Genomic DNA, 21,018 nt, shown 5'->3' on the forward strand with positions numbered 1-21,018 from the left:
ATTTCAAGCAGGATATAAAGCTTTTTAATACTGTCCTCTTCATGTACAAGATTTGAACTTGAGATTTTATTTAAAAGGCATTAAACTACATACTATATAACCTCAGAGACGCGTACATTTAAATCTATTTCTTCATATTGTGCACTAATTTTTTTTTGATACATTTGCAATTGATCACACACCTTTAATGTGAATCAATCATTGTCTATTTTACTCATTTTCGAAAATTAATATCTATATTTTTTATACAATATTAAGGATAAGAAATTTAGTAATACGATTTAAATTGTATTAAATAAGTGTCTAACAAGAATTTTAATTACTATTCTATTCAAATCAATTCTGGGTTTTGAGAAATTTTACATTAACAATTTTTCTAATGAGGTTAATGGTTTGGATTAAAGTATAATATTAACACTGAGAAGATTTCAAAGAGTCAGACACAAAGGAGATAGGAAGTGGGCTTGCAATTTTTATTTTATTCCTAAAATTTTATAAAATTACGTATTAATAAATTAATAAAATTATATTTTAACCCTTAATAATTTATGATTATTTTTTATCTCTTTAAAATAATTTTTAAATTTCGTCTCTGATAAAATCCGTATATAATATAAACATATGATAAAATTGAAGAACCCGTACATTATAATTACATAAAATAAAATTTGAACCTACATACTAAAAAGACGAGAATAGAGAAGAGACGGAAATACACAACTGTAGTTATTTGTGGTCGCTGAAAACCGGACCAAATTGGGGTAATGTTTGACCAATTGGCTCCCTAATGAAGAAGGGTTCATTTATTTCTTTGAAAATAACATCATAACTTAATTCACGGATTCCCTTTTTTTTTTTCTTCTCCATAATTTTCTTTGAAAATTTCTCTCCTACCTTTGATTCGATTTATGTAATAGTTTGTCATTCTCATTGAAAATGATAACTATTTTAATAATTATATATTTATTTAATTATAAATTTTAATAAAAAATTAATCACTTTGCTTTAATTTATAATTATTTAGTTATTATAGTTTATAAAAAAAAAATTAGTTCACTTATCGTTAAATATATAAAATTGATTTGCTGTATATAAATTATTAAACTGTTGATTTTTTTTTCTTATTTTTTATATATAAGTTGCTGAACCTTTTTAAGTCAACAATTTAATGAAAATATTTAACAATATTATTCGATTGAATTAATTATATGAAGATCAAATTTTGAAAAATTAAAAATCTAGAAATTAACTTAAAATTAAACCCTTTAATAAAATATTATATATATATATATATACCTTTTTGAAAACTTAAATTATTTACTGAAAATTTAAAAATAAAAATAAAAATAAAAATGTATAAAAATATTTTAAAAGTAATTCCCCTGAATCATTAAAGTTTTGGTTCTGATAATTTTGCCTGGCATTTCTCACGGCGTTTACTTACCTTGTCCCTCTTGATGGGAACAATGTTTTTCAAAACTATAACAATGATTAAATTGATGTGGTTGTCATTTTATCTAAATAAAATATTTAAAATTAAAAATCGAACTAATTATTCGTTCAACTGATTTAATTCTTTAAAACGAGATATTAATTAATTTTTTATTCAACCGATTGATATGATTCGATTCAAATATTTGTTCTCAATTTGAGAGTTTTAAATGAATTTTTGCTAACAAAAGATTTTGGGTAAAAATAATACTCTCTATGCAAGCAGAAATGCGAAAATTGAGATTTAATTAAAAATTAAAATTTTCATTTTTTTTATTTTAAAATTATAATTCAATTATTAATATTATTAATATTTTTTATCAAAATTTATTTTTTTACCGAATATACTAATTGAATTCATAATAATTTTTTTTTGAAGTTGGTATTATCGTATATGCGTACTGATATGTAAGAAATTATTAAAAATGTCAAAAATTGAACTAAGATTTTTAAATAAATATTTTTTATCATAGTTGTTAGAATTGAATTGCACCGATTGATCGGCTAAAGAAATTGGTCAGTATATTGTTTCAATGATTGAATTATCTTTATAATTTTTAACAATTTATTCAATTTAAACAGAATCAACCGTCAAATCAATAAAATAAAAAAACTCATAATTTAATCGGTTTAACTACTAATTCGACTTTTAAAATCATGTGTTTTACAAAAAGAAAGTTTTAAGGGAAATTTTAGTAACATATTTTTGTATATGATAAAAAGTCAAAACCTATTTATGTAAAATTCAAATCATTCCTGTCCTAGAGATGACATGACATGACACAACACATTTTTTTTCCCTTACATTTTCAGTTTCAATTATGCTTTTTAGTACCAATTTTGTTCTATTAACTGCTATTAAATCATGTTTATTTAGGCTTCACTTTCAGCTGGTGGAAGAAATCTGATGATTTTTTATTTTACAAAATATTCTTTATAAATAAACTTTTATTAATATTTATATGATTAAAATATGTTTATAGTCCTTGTACTTTCTGGAAATTGAGACTTCAGTTTTTTTATTTTTAAATTTTTAAATTTAAGTTTAACTATTAACGTTGTTAAATTTTTCTTGTTAAATTGGTTGTTGTGACATTTTAAAATTATAAAAAAATATATATCACTTGATAGCCATTTAATTAAAAAAATATGTTTCAGTTAACTTGAATTTAATAAAAAAAATTAATAGTATTAATAATTGGACTTGAATTTTGAAATCTAAAAAATAGATAAATTTAATTCTTAAAAATACAAATAAAAAGACTAAATTCCTAATTTTTGAAAAATATAAAAACTATAAGTAGATTTTAACCTATTTATATATATTTATAATTGAATTTAAATAGTAATTACTTTTCTTATAAAAAAATTTTCTTATCCAAATTTAAATCAAACTAAATAGGGCTCTCATTATATGATACAATTACTGTCCATTTATTCACAAATAGTATTTCAATTTCAAATCTAATAATTACAAAATATTTATTTCTTTTTTCAAAAAAAAATATTTAATTTTTTAAATATTCATTTCATTTCATAATGGCAAGTGCTAATAGGAAGTGATCACTTTCATTGTTCTTGTGACAATCCACTACTTATCATATTTGGAGTTAATAATTTACTGAAACAAGATTTTTGGGCCTTGAATTATGTTGATAATCTAGATGTATGCAAATCTTATTTTGAAAACTAATACATTTAAAGCATTATCCTTGAATATTGGATTGGATCAAACCACCAAGCAATTAAATCTTGGATTGTGGAGAATGAATTGGATAGCATTGAAGATGCCATTTAAGGTTGAAATCTTCAATGGTGTACTTTACATTGGTCTTTATTGGTAATTGCTTTTAATTATTTTGTAGTTGCTATTATTAAGGGTTGGATTATACTTTATCGCTAGTATGTTAGTAAGTCTCAAAAACTTTTATATATTGAGAGATTTGTATAGGTTTTGTACGAGAGCATAGAGCATTTTATTGTTCATAGAAGAACATATTGTTGATAGTGCATTCGAAGAGTAAACAAACTATGTTTACAATCTAAATTCTCAATGGGAAATTCAGAGGTAAGTATTCTAGTTTTTAAGTACAAAAGTGAGGTCTTTACACTTGGAGAGTGAGAAGACCTAATTCACTTATTATATTGTAGATTAAAATAGTGAAATTGCTCACCGAGCTAAACTCCACGGATATAGAAAAACTGAACTGCATAAATAATTCTTGATGTTATTTATTTATTATGTTTCACTTGTTTCTAGTAATGACAACCAAAGTGGCCATAACAGTTAAGCATTTCCATTATGATATTTGATTCTAAGCAAATAGCAATTGCTTGTTTCAACACAAGCAAATGAGGATAAAAGTCTCATACAATCATACATATAAAGGCCAACAAGGCTACAAATCTAGTTACACATAACGAGGAAAGGGGTTGAGGACCTTAGTCTCGTATCAGACATAGTCTCGAAAGACAAGTAAAACCTAAAATTTTATTAAAAAGAAAATGAGACTTCATTTCTTGAATTAGGCCTCTTCGTCGAAAGTAGAAGTAAGAAGAGACTCGGACACATATGATACTCTCAACCATCAAGATTAAACAAAATCTCGATGCGATGAGTCTCTATGTAAATCCTTATCGTACTGGCAGTGGAAACATCTCTAATATCTATATTGTCATTGAAATTTGCTATAGTCAAATGTGATCGCTTAATTCTTGATTTATTTATGACCAGATTTTTATGTATAAATGAGTTTTTGTATAAAAAAATAAAGAAAACTATCAAAATTGATAGTTTATATTATTATTTAGGAATGTTTAATTTATGTAATGTAGACTTATCTCTAATAATAGAATTACTGAAATATAAAATTACTTAACACTATATAGTTTGTTTACATGCACCATTTTAAGAATTAATCCTAACCTTTATTAGTTTTAATTTTTAAAGATGCATTGTGTTAGCAAGTGAATTAGAGGCGAAATTTCCACCAAGACAAAACAAAGGCCTTAAATGCTAGTGATTTACCCAAAGTGGTAATTTTTATTATATTGGCTGCAAAAGCTTATACATCTACAATTTTTTGATTTATTTCTATCTCAAAGCTCCCTAGATAGATAGATAGATACATAAATGCATTCATGCATACAATGGAAAACAGAGGTAAACACCATCAAAGTTGATTTTCATATGCATGACAAGGTGAGGAGTAGAATTAATCCACTTCCTCAATCTTGGGTCCCGCAGCAGAGCCCCCAGACCCAGCCTCAGCACCACCCATGGGCACATCACCACCAGCACCACCTTGGTACATCTTGGCAATGATGGGATTGCATAATCCTTCAAGTTCCTTCAATTTGTCTTCCAATTCATCGACCTCAGCCAATTGGTTCCTATCAAGCCATTCAATGGTCTCATCAATGGCTTTCTCGATCTTCCCTTTGTCTGATGGATCAAGTTTACCACCAACCTTATCATCTTTAATGGTGTTCCTCATATTATAAGCATAGTTCTCAAGTGCATTCTTAGCTTCCACCTTCTTCTTCACTTGTTCATCCTCTGCTTTATATCTCTCTTCCTCTTGTACCATTCTTTCAATCTCTTCTTTACTCAATCTTCCTTTATCATTAGTGATTGTGATCTTGTTCTTCACTCCTGCTGTCTTGTCTTCTGCAGACACATTCAAGATCATTTGCATCGATGTCAAAACATACATTGATCTTGTTGGGAAGAAACCGAACAACCGAAACAAAGTGAAAGCACAACCGGTGTTCTTTCTCTCCTTATAACTCCTGTAAAAATTATGGCAAGCACAATAGCACAAGATATGTTCTCTAGCAACCTTAATCAACCACAAATCAACTAATGCAACCACAACAAAAATAAATAGAGACACCGATATTTTTACGTGGAAAACCCCTTTAAATCAAGGGTAAAAAACCACGGGACTTTAGAGTCCGATAAAGAGCTCCACTATCATCAAATGTTCAACTACAAGATCACAATATCAAGCCTACAACAAGCATTCAACTCCGACAAGGCTAACAACATGTAATCTTTAGCAAAAGAGAGAAAAATGAGAGAACATCACCAAAAACGTAGCTGCTGAAAAATGGGTATTTCCGACGCTACAAGACTCGGATGAAAAATCCGACCGTACAAAGTCAAGAACACCTTATCACCTAGCTGCTGTCCAAAAATCAGCTCAATCGAACCACGGATGGACCTTCGATCGAAGAGTTGATCACTGCTGCACCAAGCTTGAAAATCTGATTTTTTCTATTCTCTTTCTCTCTATTTTTTTTTTCTTTAGCTCTTTGCTAAAATTTTTGCCCAACACCCGTTAAAAACCCAAAATGACTTTTTTTGACAAAACCAAAGAAGGGACAAAACATTATGGCATAAAATATGGGTTTCCCACATAGTGGGACCCATACCCAACAAATCTCCCCCTCCAACTATGTGGGGAATGCCTCCATACCGGAGGTCAAACAACATGCTTCAAACTTTCCTCTTGGTAAGGCCTTCGTCAACATATCAGCACCATTATCATTAGTGTGTATCTTCTCAAGCTCTAACAGCTTAGCTTCAAGAACATCTCGTATCCAATGGTACCTCACATCAATATGCTTAGATCTAGCATGAAAAGTTGAGTTCTTACCAAGATGAATAGCACTCTGGCTATCACAGTACAGGACATACTTCTCCTGAGTAAAACCAAGCTCATGCACAAACTTCTTCATCCAAAGCATCTCCTTACACGCTTCGGTTGCTGCAATGAACTCTGATTCGGTGGTGGACAATGCAACACACTTTTGCAGTCTCGATTGCCATGCCACAGCTCCCCCTGCATAAGTGATTAAGTAACCTGAAGTAGATCTCCTCGAGTCAATGTCTCCGGCCATGTTTGAATCTGTATACCCAACAAGAACAGGTTTCTCATTGCCGAAACAAAGTTTCATGTTGGAAGTGCCACGAAGATATCTCATAATCCACTTCACTGCATTCCAATGCTCTCTGCCTGGATTAGAAAGAAACCGACTAACTGTACCAACGGCATAAGCCAAGTCTGGTCTCGTGCAAACCATTGCGTACATCAAACTACCCACGGCTGAAGAGTAAGGAATTTTCTGCATCTCTTCCTTCTCCTTTTCTGTGGAAGGACTATGCTTAACACTCAATCTAAAGTGCATAGCAAATGGAGTATTCACCGCTTTAGCTTTGTCCATACTAAACCTTTGAAGTACTTTCTCAATGTACCTCTCTTGTGATAACCATAATTTCTTGGCCTTTCTATCACGTGTCAGTCTTATGCCAAGAATTTGCTTTGCTGGCCCCAAATCCTTCATTGCAAAGGATTTACTCAACTCTTGTTTCAACTTCTCAATTCTAGAAGCATTCTGACCAACAATAAGCATATCATCAACATAGAGCAAAAGAATAATAAAATCATCACCAGAGAATCTCTTAACAAACACACAATGATCAGAAGTAGTCTTCTTGTAGCCTTGCTCCCCCATAACAGACTCAAACTTCTTGTACCATTGCCTTGGAGCTTGCTTCAAACCATACAAGCTCTTCTTCAATCTGCACACATAGTCCTCTTTCCTTTGTGCAACAAAACCCTCTGGCTGCTCCATGTAAAGCTCTTCTTCCAAGTCACCATGAAGAAAAGCAGTTTTCACATCCATTTGTTCAACCTCTAGGTCATAACAAGCTACCAAACTCAGTATAGTTCTGATAGAGGACATCTTCACAACCGGAGAAAATATTTCTTCAAAATCAACCCCCTTTTTCTGAGTATAACCCTTAACGACCAATCTAGCTTTGTATCGTGGAGATGAAGACTTCTCTTCTTGCTTCAACCTGTAAACCCACCGATTCTTTAAAGCTCTTTTGCCTTTAGGCAGTTTCACCAATTCAAAAGTATGGTTCTCATGCAAGGATTGAAGTTCGTCTTTCATCGCTTCAACCCACTGATCTTTGCATTCACTCTCCATAGCCTCTTCATAACATTCAGGTTCTCCCCCGTCAGTCAAAAGAACATATTCATCAGGAGAATACCTGACAGAAGATCGTCGATCTCTAGAAGACCTTCGAAGTGGAACTGCTGGTGGAGCTATAGGTGCTTGTTGTTGATCATTCACAACATCATCCATGGGAGTATCAAAGTCACCTATAGTCTGATGGTCACCACTAACATCACCATGCACATCATCCTGGATAGGATCTGGTGAAGAGTCTAGGGGAACCGGATTCACATCGATCAAGTCACCACTACCTTGTGAATCCACTTTCTCCGTCTTATCAATGTCATCAATGGTCTGATCCTCAATGAAGACAACATCTTTGCTTCTCACGAGTTTCTTCTGAACTGGATCATAGAGTCTATAACCAAACTCACCATCTAGACCATAACCAATAAAAATGCATTGTCGAGCCTTGGCATCCAACTTGGATCTTTCATCCTTTGGAACATGAACAAATGCTTTACAACCGAACACACGTAGGTGATCATATGACACGTCTTTACCAAACCAAACTCTATCTGGCACATCACCTTTCAAAGGAACACTAGGAGACAGATTTATCACATGTGTCACTGTATTCAAAGGTTCAGCCCAAAACGATCTTGGTAACTTTGCATCTGACAACAAACATCTGACTCTCTCAATCAATGTTCGGTTCATTCTTTCAGCTAACCCATTTAACTGTGGAGTCTTTGGTGGTGTTCTCTGATGTCTGATTCCCTGTCGCAGACAATACTCATGAAACGACCCTGTGTACTCGCCACCATTATCAGTACGAATGCACTTCAACTTCTTCCCAGTTTCCCTTTCAACTGATGCTTGAAACTGTTTAAACACCTCAAAGACTTGATTTTTAGACTTCAAAGTGTAAACCCATAGCTTTCTTGAACAATCATCAATGAAAGTCACAAAGTAAAGTGCACCACCATGTGATCTTACTTTTATCGGACCACAAACATCTGAATGGACCAACTCTAGCAACTCTGATTTCCTATGAGGAGGATGGCTTCTAAATGAAACTCTTTTCTGCTTTCCTGCTAGACAATGAGCACAATTCTTCAGTGTAGCATTCTTTAAACCTGAAAGTTGATTCTTCTTCGCTAAACAGTTAAGCCCCTTCTCACTCATGTGACTGAGTCGTTTATGCCACAACTCAGTTGAGTTGTTATTCAGTGTCACATTCACCGTCTCTCGAGAAGTCAAAGCTTGCATCAAGTACAAATTTGAGCTCTTCTTTCCTCGAGCCACAACCAAGGAGCCTTTAGTCAGCTTCCACTGCCCTTCACTGAAGGTGTTACAAAATCCCTCATCATCAAGCTTTCCTGCAGAAATCAAATTCAAACGGACATCCGGTGCATGTCTGACATCCTTGAGAGTTAACTTTGTTCCATTGTTACTTACCAAGCTAACATCTCCCATACCAATAACCGAAACCAAACCATCATTACCCATCTTCAATACCCCAAAATCACCAGGAGTATAAGATGTGAAGAATTCCTTCCTCGACGTGACATGAAGTGATGCACCAGTATCAATCACCCAACTAGTCTCGTCGCATGCTAGGTTGACCAAATTCTGATCACAAATAACTAACAAATCTTCACGAGTAACAGTAGCAACACGCTCGGATTTTTCATCGTCATTCCGGTCGTGTTTATCACCACCACTTTTGTTCTCTTTCTTCCACTTGAAGCAATATTTCTTGATATGGCCTTTCTTACCACAATGATGACACTCAAGATTCTTGTATCTCGATCTTGACTTGCTTCGGCTTTTATCTCTACCCTTTCCATCTTTGTATCTGTTTCTCCCCCTGTTCTCGATAACCAACACCTCGGACTGTGATGTAGAACCCTGAGATCTTCTTCTAACCTCTTCATTCAACACACCACTCTTAGCCAAATCCAAAGTAATAATACCCTGTGGGGCAGAATTAATGAGTGAGACTCGAAAGGTCTCCCAAGAGTCTGGTAGAGTAGCAAGCAACCAAAGTCCTAAAATCTCGTCATCAAATTTGACACCCATACCAAGCAACTGATTCATCATACTCTGAAATTCACTAACATGGTCAGCTATAGACATTCCTTCTTTATATTTCAGCGCCATCATTTTCTTCAGCAAAAATAACTTGTTATTGCCCGACCTCGAAGCATACAAGCTTTCAAGCTTCTCCCACAATGTTCGAGCATGTGTCTCCTGATCAATGTGATTGTAAACATTTTCTTCAACAAATTGCCGAATAAAGCCACACACTTGTTGATGCTCAAATTCCCATTCTTCATCACTTTTCGAATCGGGTTTTTGAGTAGTAAAGACCGGAAGATGCAAAGCCTTCACAAACAACAAGTCCTTCATTTTATTCCGCCAAAGTTGATAATTTGTGCCATTCAACATAATCATCTTGCTCGTATTAATTTCCATAATTATCTGACACAATAACCAAGCTCTGGTACCAGTTTGTTGGGAAGAAACCGAACAACCGAAACAAAGCGAAAGCACAACCGGTGTTCTTTCTCTCCTTATAACTCCTGTAAAAATTATGGCAAGCACAATAGCACAAGATATGTTCTCTAGCAACCTTAATCAACCACAAATCAACTAATGCAACCACAACAAAAATAAATAGAGACACCGATATTTTTACGTGGAAAACCCCTTTAAATCAAGGGTAAAAAACCACGGGACTTTAGAGTCCGATAAAGAGCTCCACTATCATCAAATGTTCAACTACAAGATCACAATATCAAGCCTACAACAAGCATTCAACTCCGACAAGGCTAACAACATGTAATCTTTAGCAAAAGAGAGAAAAATGAGAGAACATCACCAAAAACGTAGCTGCTGAAAAATGGGTATTTCCGACGCTACAAGACTCGGATGAAAAATCCGACCGTACAAAGTCAAGAACACCTTATCACCTAGCTGCTGTCCAAAAATCATCTCAATCGAACCACGGATGGACCTTCGATCGAAGAGTTGATCACTGCTGCACCAAGCTTGAAAATCTGATTTTTTCTATTCTCTTTCTCTCTATTTTTTTTTTCTTTAGCTCTCTGCTAAAATTTTTGCCCAACACCCGTTAAAAACCCAAAATGACTTTTTTTGACAAAACCAAAGAAGGGACAAAACATTATGGCATAAAATATGGGTTTCCCACATAGTGGGGCCCATACCCAACAGATCTGTGGGACACCTCTCGGTGCCGGTGGGATACCCGTGAGCTCAAACTTGCCAAGCAAGTTATTGGCTTTGGTTCTTGCCCTTTCACCTTCATACACTTGAATCAAAACCCCTGGTTGGTTATCAGAATAAGTAGAGAATATCTGTTCTTTTTTGGTAGGAATCGTTGTGTTCCTCGGAATCAACACAGTCATTACACCGCCAGCGGTTTCAATACCAAGACTAAGAGGTGTAACATCAAGAAGAAGCAAATCTTGAACCTTATCATCCCCTTCACCACTCAAAATAGCAGCTTGTACAGCAGCACCATAAGCGACTGCCTCGTCAGGATTTATGCTCTTACAAAGTTCCTTGCCATTGAAGAAATCTTGCAAGAGCTGCTGAACTTTGGGAATCCTTGTCGACCCACCGACAAGAACAACCTCGTTAACTTGACTCTTATCCAGCTTGGAATCTCGAAGACACTTCTCAACAGGTTCCATACATTTCCTAAACAAATTCATGTTCAATTCTTCAAACCTAGCCCTTGTAATGGTGGAATAGAAATCAATACCTTCAAATAACGAATCAATCTCAATGGTGGTTTGAGCAGTAGATGACAATGTCCTCTTCGCCCTCTCACAAGCAGTCCTCAGCCGTCTCAACGCCCTTGCGTTACTACTAATATCCTTCTTGTGCTTCCTCTTGAACTCTTGTACGAAATGATTCACCAACCTGTTATCGAAATCCTCGCCGCCGAGATGAGTATCACCGGCGGTGGCTTTAACTTCAAAGATCCCTTCTTCAATCGTCAACAATGAGACATCAAAAGTACCCCCACCGAGATCAAAGATCAAAACGTTTTTTCACCAGACTGCGAAGCTTTCTTGTCCAATCCATATGCAATGGCAGCAGCAGTTGGTTCATTGATAATCCTCAAAACGTTGAGTCCAGAAATAGCACCAGCATCCTTTGTAGCTTGTCTTTGGGAATCATTGAAATAAGCAGGGACTGTAATAACAGCATTTTTCACACTTTGACCCAAATAAGCCTCCGCAACCTCCTTCATCTTAATCAACACCATTGAAGAAATCTCTTCTGCAGCAAACTGTTTCTCTTCACCTTTGTAAGTAACCACAATCATTGGCTTATCACCGGGACCAGCAATGACCTTAAATGGCCAATCTTCATATCGCTTTGCACCGAAGGGTCACTGAACCGACGACCAATCAGACGTTTAGCGTCGAAAACAGTGTTTGAAGGGTTCATGGCGACTTGGTTCTTGGCCGCATCTCCAATGAGCCGCTCGGTGTCAGTAAAGGCTACGTAAGAAGGAGTGGTACGGTTGCCTTGATCGTTGGCTATTATCTCCACCCGATCGTTCTGCCACACCCCAACACAACTATACGTGGTCCCGAGATCAATCCCAATCGCCTTTCCTTCAGCTTTGGCAGCCATTATCGAAAAACAAACAGTAGATTACAAGAAGAAACTAAACTGAAAGGATTTGAGAGTTTTTTTAATCAACTTTGGTTTGCCGAATTTTTCTGGTTGAAGAGCTAATGGGAATGAGGGTGGTATTTATACATTAAACAATGGGAATAAGCAAGAAATTAGTAGAGAAATGTAGAAAGTAAAAGAGATTTGAAGAAGAAACGACAGGGGGCAGGCCAGGTCATGATGATGAGCAAGCTGGAAAATTCTGGAATTATAAGAACCCACCGAGACTCTTGTTTAGTTAAAATTTAGGTAAATTACACCAGTCACTAAATAATAGATAATTTTTTATTTTAGTTATTTAACATAAAAAAAAGTTATAATTTAGTTATTAAATTATTCGAAACTCTTTATATAAGTCACTAGACTGTTAAAATCAATGCTATATAGTTTTTTATGTTCACATTGCCTATACCAATCGAAAGCTTTATTTTCTCTTTTCTTCTATAATTTATTTATTTTTCATAAAACACATTTAGACATCACGAATTTGCAACACTAACCATCAGATCAATATGGATCTACGGTATATTCTTCTAATCGTCGACGAGTACTGGTCTATTGAACCGATCGTTAAATCATCGCTTGGAGCTCACTAGTAGAACTTAAAAAAAAAATTTAAATAGTTCATCACTTAAATGAACATTTTCAAATAATTCAATGAATAAATTGTAACTTTTTTTAGTTAAATGACTAAAGCAAAAATTTACCCATAATTTAATGACTGATGGTGTAAAGTATTTAAATAGTGACCCAACTATTATTACTGTTATTTTTATTTTATTTTTTGTCATCTAAGTTTAAAACTTTTTATTTTAATCAATAACTTTACTTAGGTGAATTTAATATTTTAGTTACTTATTTTGTTAAATTATTAACGAAATGTTGACGTTTCGTTTTTTATTGGTATAATAATAAATTTAGCTTCACAATGTCTATAAATTTTATCAAATTGGTCGTAATTCTAAAAATTCAAAAAATTTAGCCATTAACTCTAGACATTTTATCAAATTTATCTTGATTCTTAAAATTTTAAATTTTAAAAAAACTTTAAAAATAAAATTTATTTTAAAAATTCATTTTTCTATAAAAATACATAATATTTTATAAAAGATACATACAAAATTATAAATATATATTTATAATTTTTTTCTTATTTTTTATCATGACATTTATTTATTAAAATAATAATTTTATAAATAAAACAATTTAAGAAGAAAAAAAAACCCATAAGAGGACTTAAAAGCAGATTTAGCAAATTCATGAAAAATAATCCTTATGATTATCACTTGATGAATAAAAGTTTTTTAAACTATATTTTAGTTAAATTATAGGTTAAATTCAAAGTTACTCCTTGTACTATGCATAAATTATAGATTTAGTTCATGTAATTTAATTTAGTTTTTTTAATCTTTTTGTATTTTAATTTTTAAAAGTTTTAATTTTGACCTACGTGGTAGCCGTTAAATTTCGCTATTTTCAAAATTTTATGTGACAAATATAGTATCACATATGTAATGTCTTTTCAACTTGCTTTTTTCACGTAATAATCACAAAAAAAATCACTTTATTTTAGTTAAAGAATTTAATGGTACCAGGTAAAGTTAAATTTAAAAAAAAAACTAATATAATACTAATAACACATAATATAACAGTATAAAATTTTAAAAAAACTAACCTAAATCCACAACTACCACATAATACAGTAATAGTAACAAAATTTAACTTAACAAATTTAATTACTATTGCTTAAAATTTTAAAAATTTAAAAATATAAATATTAAATTTTACCCTATTAATGGAAAAAGACAAAATCTATTACTTATGTAGGGACAAAAATTAGCCACCAGTTAAAAAAACAATGTTGTCCACTTAATTTTTATATATTATAGAGTTAACTGTACCATATATCCTAAAATTATAACACTTATTTAAATTTGTTTTCAAATTTTAAAATATTTTAATTGTATTCTTAAACTATTGATGTTATTAATAAGGTCCTTTCATTACTAAAATCATTAATTTAACTACTAAATGAGATATCAAATCTTATATGGCATAGTTTAAAATGAATATTGTAAAAATATTGGTTTTAAAATTTTTCACTCTTTTTTCGGTTTTACTTTATTTTTAAATTTTTTACTTTTAAAAGTTATACGGTAACATTTTACTTATTTAAAAAAATCATTTTAAATTGTATTAAATTAACAATTTTAGTAATTGAAGAACTTGATTGATATAATATTGATAGTTTAAGGATGTAATTAGAATATTTTAAAGTTTGGGAATTAATTTAAAATGAAAATTATAGTTTGGGGATGTGTTATGCAATGAAGTTTATATTATAGCAAAGTTTAATAGGATTATCTTGTACTCTTTTGTAGCAATTTAAACAGACTTCTTGTGGGAGTGTCCATCACAACTCCTTATTATCAGGTTAATGTTCTTATCCTTACCTTATTTCCTTCTCCACTTTGTTTTTTCTTTTACTGTTACCTTCTCCATTAATAGCACACAATACACAATGAAACATTGAATACTCTAAAAAATCTTTTATACATATCATTTTGGTTTGATTCGATATATACATGCATATGCGTTGTTCTTCTGAGTTCATACTGACCGTTTATGAAAGGGAGGATGTCTTAGTGCAACCATATTCACTGATATAATCTTGCATGATATTTATTCATGATACAAATGATTCTGTAGGTCTGCAATACCGAGGATGACAGTTTATTAAGCTTCGACTTGTGCATGGTGATGGAAACGGCGGCAGGTATGTAGAATTTATGACACTGTATTGCTTTATCTGCGGATTTTATGTCGCTGCAGACATCTCAGTGCTTCCGCTCAAACCAGTGATCTATCGGATTCTAATGGTTCAGTATTGGAATTTGCTTAGAGAAAGTCCTCTTATCTCTGTGTACATACAAATGGTCGTTTTGACGTCCCATGTGTGCCGCAATCAATGGAATCCACCTTGAAAAAGGCTGGTCTCACTGCATCCATCAGGTATTTCTTTCATATACCCGGAGATAGTATGACTTCCATTTCTAAATACAGTAATCCGAGCACCACATCCATTCCTTCGGTGTTGGACAATGCGGTTCGAAGCAGAAAGGTGAAGCCCAGCCATACGATCATGGCCCCAAGTTTCGGTGCAGGTCTAACTTAGGCTTCTGCTGTTACTAGATGGGGATGAAACGGATGCCTTGCAGCTAAATTAACCTTCTAAAAATGAAGAAAAATCATATACTTTGTACCAACAAGTTCACCATGCTCACAAAAACTGAAACCTTTTATAACCATAATTAATGTAAGAAAAAATTCACCAGTGGTATGAATACAGACATGAAATAGACATTAAACTAAGGATTGTTACTGTTCTGACAAATCGTTAGGCTTGTCTTTAATAGTTTGCAATGCCCCATCAATGGCAGTATCAAATGCATCTTTTTTAGTCCTCAATCCAAGTGAACTACCATGCCTTCTATACATAACTCTAGGGATTAATTCAATAACAGATTCTCTCATCTTCCTTACTTCACTCCTTGGAATCCCCATTAACACATCTAAAATCTTCAACCCTTTAAAAACCACTTCTTCTTTAGGTATAAACACGGAGAATTCAGGGTATTTTTCCTCCGGTAAATGCCACCGGTACTGTGATCTCGCCGACATTTCCTCGAAGAAAACCGGGATACACCCAGCAGTGATAGCATCAAAAGTCGACCTCCTAGTTGGTGTATCCCCTGGTGGTTGTAAACAAAAGGTAGCTTGTAACATAGGTCTCATATACCTAATAGGATCATGTTCACATATCCCATTAGAACAATCCACTATATGACATATCTGTGAGTAACCTGTGTTGTCTTTGGTCATACTAGTGTTGGCATTTTCACATTCGGTCCTTATACTCCGCCTGATATTCGGGCTAGCGCCAATCCCACCACCGCCAGCAAACAACATCAAAGAAACCCGTCTCGACCGTCTAACTCGTTGTATCCACGCCTCGAAACAAGCTAAATTCGGAGGATGAAATGAGGTCGGATAAGGCACGGCATGTTCTTGCCATGGCCAAGCTCTTCCTTCAGGTACTAAAACAGTAACATTATAAAATTCAGGCAATTCAAGAAATGAAGTACCCCAAATAGGCGGATCATTATCCAATGGTTGGGAAAAATCCCAAGCTGGTCTAGACATAACCAAGAAATGATCATGTCCCATATGTCTGTTCCAAATTCCAGGTTCATCTGATTGTAAGAAATCAAACAATCCCATCCCATGTTGGAAACTAGAATTCACATCAGGACCATATAAATACTTCAATGAATCAATAGCACCATAATAAGGAAGAAACACAGCATTGGCAACATTAGGATCATTTGTAAGACAAGGGTATTCCAGGATTCGTCTATGGAAGATAAGTTCAAGTAATAAAGGATCAGTTCTATACCAACTACGAGATTTGGTATGGGTTTTTTGTCCTAAACCATGATTAGCTAAGTACGGACAAAAATTATCAAAAATTGGGTATTCAGAACAGTTTGTAAGAAGATCAAGATTGAACCTTGATGGGAGGTTTCTGATGTAGATCCAACGGTTGTTACAATCTTCTGTTGTTGTTGGGTTGGTTGTTGTTGATGATGATGATTCAGTGTTTGAGATTTGTTGGGAAGAAGCTAAATTTATGAGTAATAAAAGGATGAAATGGGTTAAGTAAGCCATTGAAGAACAAGATGGAGAAAAATTGAAACTTTAAAGTCTAAAGAACATATTTTTATGTAAAAAATTGCAGTTTTTTTTAGTGGGAAAGAAGAGAGCTTCAAATCCAAATCTGGAAAAAGAAGAAAAATGAAGGATTTAAGGACAATTAGTAAGTAGAAGAAAATGGTTGTTTTTTTTTTAATGCTTTTTTAATTTATTAACTTTTGGGGGGATATGAACTACAAGTGTAAGTAGAAACAGGGTTTGGAGGGCTTCTTTCTTTTGACCCACCATTGTCGGTGGAAAGAACAAATGCCTGCATCGGCTTTTCGCTCTCTCCAAGCAATACGCGTCGATTTTTTTGGTAAAAATACAATGGAGGCCCTTATACTAAGTGTTAGATTACATTTTGCCTTTTCTATTTAAAAGTGTTTAATTAGTTCATGTACATTAAATCAAAAAATAAATTAGTCTTTTTTGTTAAAAAAGTTTATACATTTCCACTATTAAAACTTAAAAACTGGCATGACTAATAGAATAATCAAACAATAACACATGACATGTCATGTGTAGCTTATGTGATGTACAAGGACTAATTTTTAATAGGAATGAAATTTTTAATAGAAGCACTAATTTATTCTTTAATCTAAGATACAGGGATTAATTTGACTATTTTCTAGTAGATGAGTAAAATGTAATCTAACTTTTAGTACAAGTGCCTCTTTAGATTTTTACCATTTTTTTTTGCTTTTTTTTTATTAGATTTTTTTTAACCTTTAAAGATCTCGGATCCTAAAGGAATCAATGTCAGGATCTTAATCTGTTAAATCAGAAATTCAATTTGGCCCAAATTATGAAGCCCAAGTGGTTTAAAACCAAGAAATTTTTTGACAAAAATCCTTTATTTATTAAGGTTTAATTGTAATTTTAATCTTTTAAATTAAAATTCAATCACTCCCTTTTTTAAAAAAAATTATAAAAATTTAATTGTGACAAATGATAAAGTTAAAATAATAAAGATTATGATGTATTGAGTTTGAATCTTCGTATTTATTTTTTTAGATTTTATGTAATTAATTCAATCAAAATTTTAAATGATTATCTATTTATTAAGCCCTTAATTAAGTGGTGTTTTGACATCAACTTATTTAAATAACAATTAAAATATCATCACTATATTCTATTATTTCAACTAAAATTTCATTTAATTTTTACCAATTTTTCATAAATAAATTTTACATAATTTTGTTTTTGAATCAGGGTTTATCACAAAGTATAAATTGATAACACCGTTAAAGCGATGGTTGGAATTTATTGTAAAATAAGCTTAAGCATGCAACTTTACTATTAGTTGAATATAGTAGTTTGAATATTCTATGTAGCTTTGTAGCTTCGTGTGATTGAATAACAGGAAAGAAAAGATCACATTATTATTTTATTGAATTGTGTTATGAATCTAAATCTACTCGCAACATAAAAATATTAAACCCCATATTTCAATATACTATACACTATCGATACTTATTGGTTTCAGTTGTCAAGACGCATTACACTCTTAAAGGAGAATGCAAGTTTAAACTTTAGAAATGACATTAAAACAACTATAAACCTCGTAGACATAGAATGTAAGATGTAACATTCAGACAAGCTCTAAACCTCATAGATAGTAAAACATACATGAAATATATAACAAAGACATAATGACACATTAATCCCTCAACATTTATATCTTTTGTCAATTTAGTCTTTTTTTTAAGTTAAATTTAGCTATTAACTTTTTAAAGAGAGTTAAATAATTCCGTAAAAAAAATAACAAACGAACTTTTTTTAAAAATAATAATGAGCAAATTTGACTCTTTATAAAAGTTTTGAGTTAAATTTAGTTAAAATCAAAAGAGACAAATTAACAAATATATATATATATAAACACTAAGTACTAAAATTATCATTATTCCTATAAAAATACAGTAGATAGACTGCTGTAATCGTTATCCATATTGTAAACTTAATGAAAGCTAGTACAAACCTTCTTTAATCCCTTTGAAATTTACAACCAGTATCTAAAAATGATTGAATCGGATACTACACCCCAAAACTATGTGAAATTCATTCAAGTAAAGACAGCCATTGAAGCAAATAAAACCTTGAAAAATGGTGGGGTACTAAGTACTAACCTCAAAATTTCCAGGTTCACAAGAATAATATATATTATGAAAACCAAATTCTCAAAATCCCCAGTGAGTTCCTCCTCCATTGATATCCATCATCATCATCAGCTTACATCTTCGAAATTCACCAACCAATGCCGTATCTTTAAACCCAACAAGAAATTGGGCCAACCCTTCAAGAAACAACGCACCTTGATACACATTGGTTGCATTCACAATCTCAATTATCACACTCCTCCTTAATCTATTAGCTCCCATTAACACATCCAACATTTCCTCCATTTCTGCCTTTACAGCTTCTTTTATCCCTTTCTTTTTGAACCCTTCGTTTGAATCCCATTTCTCTGCAACTTTCCGAATAAAAGCTGCTTGGACTTTCCTTACTCTTGAAATCAATGGGGGAACCATTAGTCTTAACCCACATTCGATTTGTTCGATCCGTAGGATTAGTTTCTCTGGTGGGTTAATCCAAGCTGTTAAAACTTGATATGGTTTATCGAGTGATTCTGGGTTTTGGGTTTTGTTGTTGTTTGCGGCGTCGATGAATGAACGGAGGAGATTGGTGAAGAGATAAGGATGGAGGTCACCGAGGAAAAGGAATGGGGTTTCGAGTGAGTTACGCCAAGAAGGGAAAAGAATTTGAGAAACGTCGACGGCGGCGGCTTGGTCGAGGGAGTCGTAGTAAAAGAGGAAGTGTTGAAGGAGGAGGTCACGGCGGAAAGGGAGGAGGGAAGGAGAAGGAGATGAGAGGGATTGGTGGAGGAGAGGGAGGAGGGTGTTTTTGATGGTGTTGAACCAGTTTTCGTAATAGTCTTTGAAAGGGAGTGAGGTGGGTTTCTTGCGGGACAAGAAAGAAAAGGGTCCCGGCATTGTTTGAAAGTTAATGGTGGTGGTGACTACGGCGGGTGACGACGGTGGGGGAGACTCACGGTGGTGAGAGAGTGGTTTTCTTGGTGGCTGTTTCTTTCTTTCTTGGATTTTGTAGTACGAAGAAAGAAAGGAACAGAGCACGACAAAAGGGTGGTTTTAGAGGGAAAAATGGGAAGGTAATATATAGCCTATCAAAAGTATGGGCCTTCATTTTGTTCTTAATCTTAGGGTTTACTGGAATTATAGCCCATTGATGAATTGGAAATTGGGTTCAAACTGCGAAGTTAATTGGTGATTTCTAAGTTTTAAAATTTTTGAGTTATTTCCATTTTGATTACTTTTTGTTTCAGATTGTTTCGGGTTTAAAGTTTCTTTGAAAATTTAATCATTCGAGTTTAAGGTTTGGGTCTTTTGAATAGAACATCATGGATTTGTATCATTTTGTGTTTTAATTATTTTGAGTTCAAGTCATTTTAAGATACCTTATATCATTTTGGATTTTGATTAGGGGTATAATCAAGTCAAGTCGAGTCTGATGACTCAAAATTCAAGACTTGATACTTTATTTGAGCTTGATCGATCATCTATTTTTAAACTCAAGCTCAATTAAGTCTGTTTCATTTTTAATATGTAGTAGCTCAAACTCGAATAACTTATGAGTATTAGTATCTCATTTACACTCCTAATTTTGATCGCTTTCAATTCTAACATTTTGGCATACTTCTTCATTTCGAGTTGGTTTTGGTTTGGATAAGTTTAATGATTCAATTGAATTCTGAATTCGGGTTAAATATTTTCAAGTTATAAACTTTTTATAATTTAATCAGCTCGATACATCTACTAACTACCACAGCTAGGAAATCAGATCACAATGTAAAAAGCCCGTGTATTTGTTTTAACTTATAAAAAGAAAGCCTTTAGACCAAATTTCAACAGCCCACAGTTTGGGTTTCCCTTTTTACGAATGGATCCAAAAACAGAACCGAAAACGGAGAGCTTGTCCTCGTCAATGGAACAAAAACAAGGGATTGCCATAACCAGAAATTTTAGTTGTTTTTCTTCGTTTGTATGTTTTTTTATGCTTTGATCAAAT

The 21,018-nt window shown here is 33.1% G+C and overlaps 2 protein-coding genes and 1 pseudogene across 2 annotated transcripts; all 3 read right to left on the reverse strand.

Moving 5' to 3' along the window:
• Positions 1-4,520: 4,520 nt before the first annotated feature.
• On the reverse strand, positions 4,521-12,339 carry LOC121223598 (heat shock 70 kDa protein-like; annotated as a pseudogene).
• Positions 12,340-15,457: 3,118 nt separating this feature from the next.
• LOC107943943 (probable xyloglucan galactosyltransferase GT19) lies at positions 15,458-17,178 on the reverse strand. Its single transcript, XM_016877759.2, has one exon. It carries the CDS (start codon positions 16,906-16,908, stop codon positions 15,559-15,561), a length of 1,350 nt encoding a protein of 449 aa, XP_016733248.1. The 5' UTR covers positions 16,909-17,178; the 3' UTR covers positions 15,458-15,558.
• Positions 17,179-18,864: 1,686 nt separating this feature from the next.
• LOC107943941 (protein INAPERTURATE POLLEN1) lies at positions 18,865-20,086 on the reverse strand. Its single transcript, XM_016877757.2, has one exon. It carries the CDS (start codon positions 19,923-19,925, stop codon positions 19,113-19,115), a length of 813 nt encoding a protein of 270 aa, XP_016733246.1. The 5' UTR covers positions 19,926-20,086; the 3' UTR covers positions 18,865-19,112.
• Between the last annotated feature and the right edge of the window lie 932 nt (positions 20,087-21,018).

The sequence above is a fragment of the Gossypium hirsutum genome, chromosome A03 (genome assembly GCF_007990345.1).
Source record: "Gossypium hirsutum isolate 1008001.06 chromosome A03, Gossypium_hirsutum_v2.1, whole genome shotgun sequence".
NCBI classification, from domain to species: Eukaryota; Viridiplantae; Streptophyta; class Magnoliopsida; order Malvales; family Malvaceae; genus Gossypium; species Gossypium hirsutum.

Excerpts from the sequence above, each read along its gene's own strand:
- LOC107943941 (XM_016877757.2), bottom strand. The coding sequence starts at position 19,925 with ATGCCGGGACCCTTTTCTTTCTTGTCCCGCAAGAAACCCACCTCACTC.
- LOC107943943 (XM_016877759.2), bottom strand. The coding sequence starts at position 16,908 with ATGGCTTACTTAACCCATTTCATCCTTTTATTACTCATAAATTTAGCT.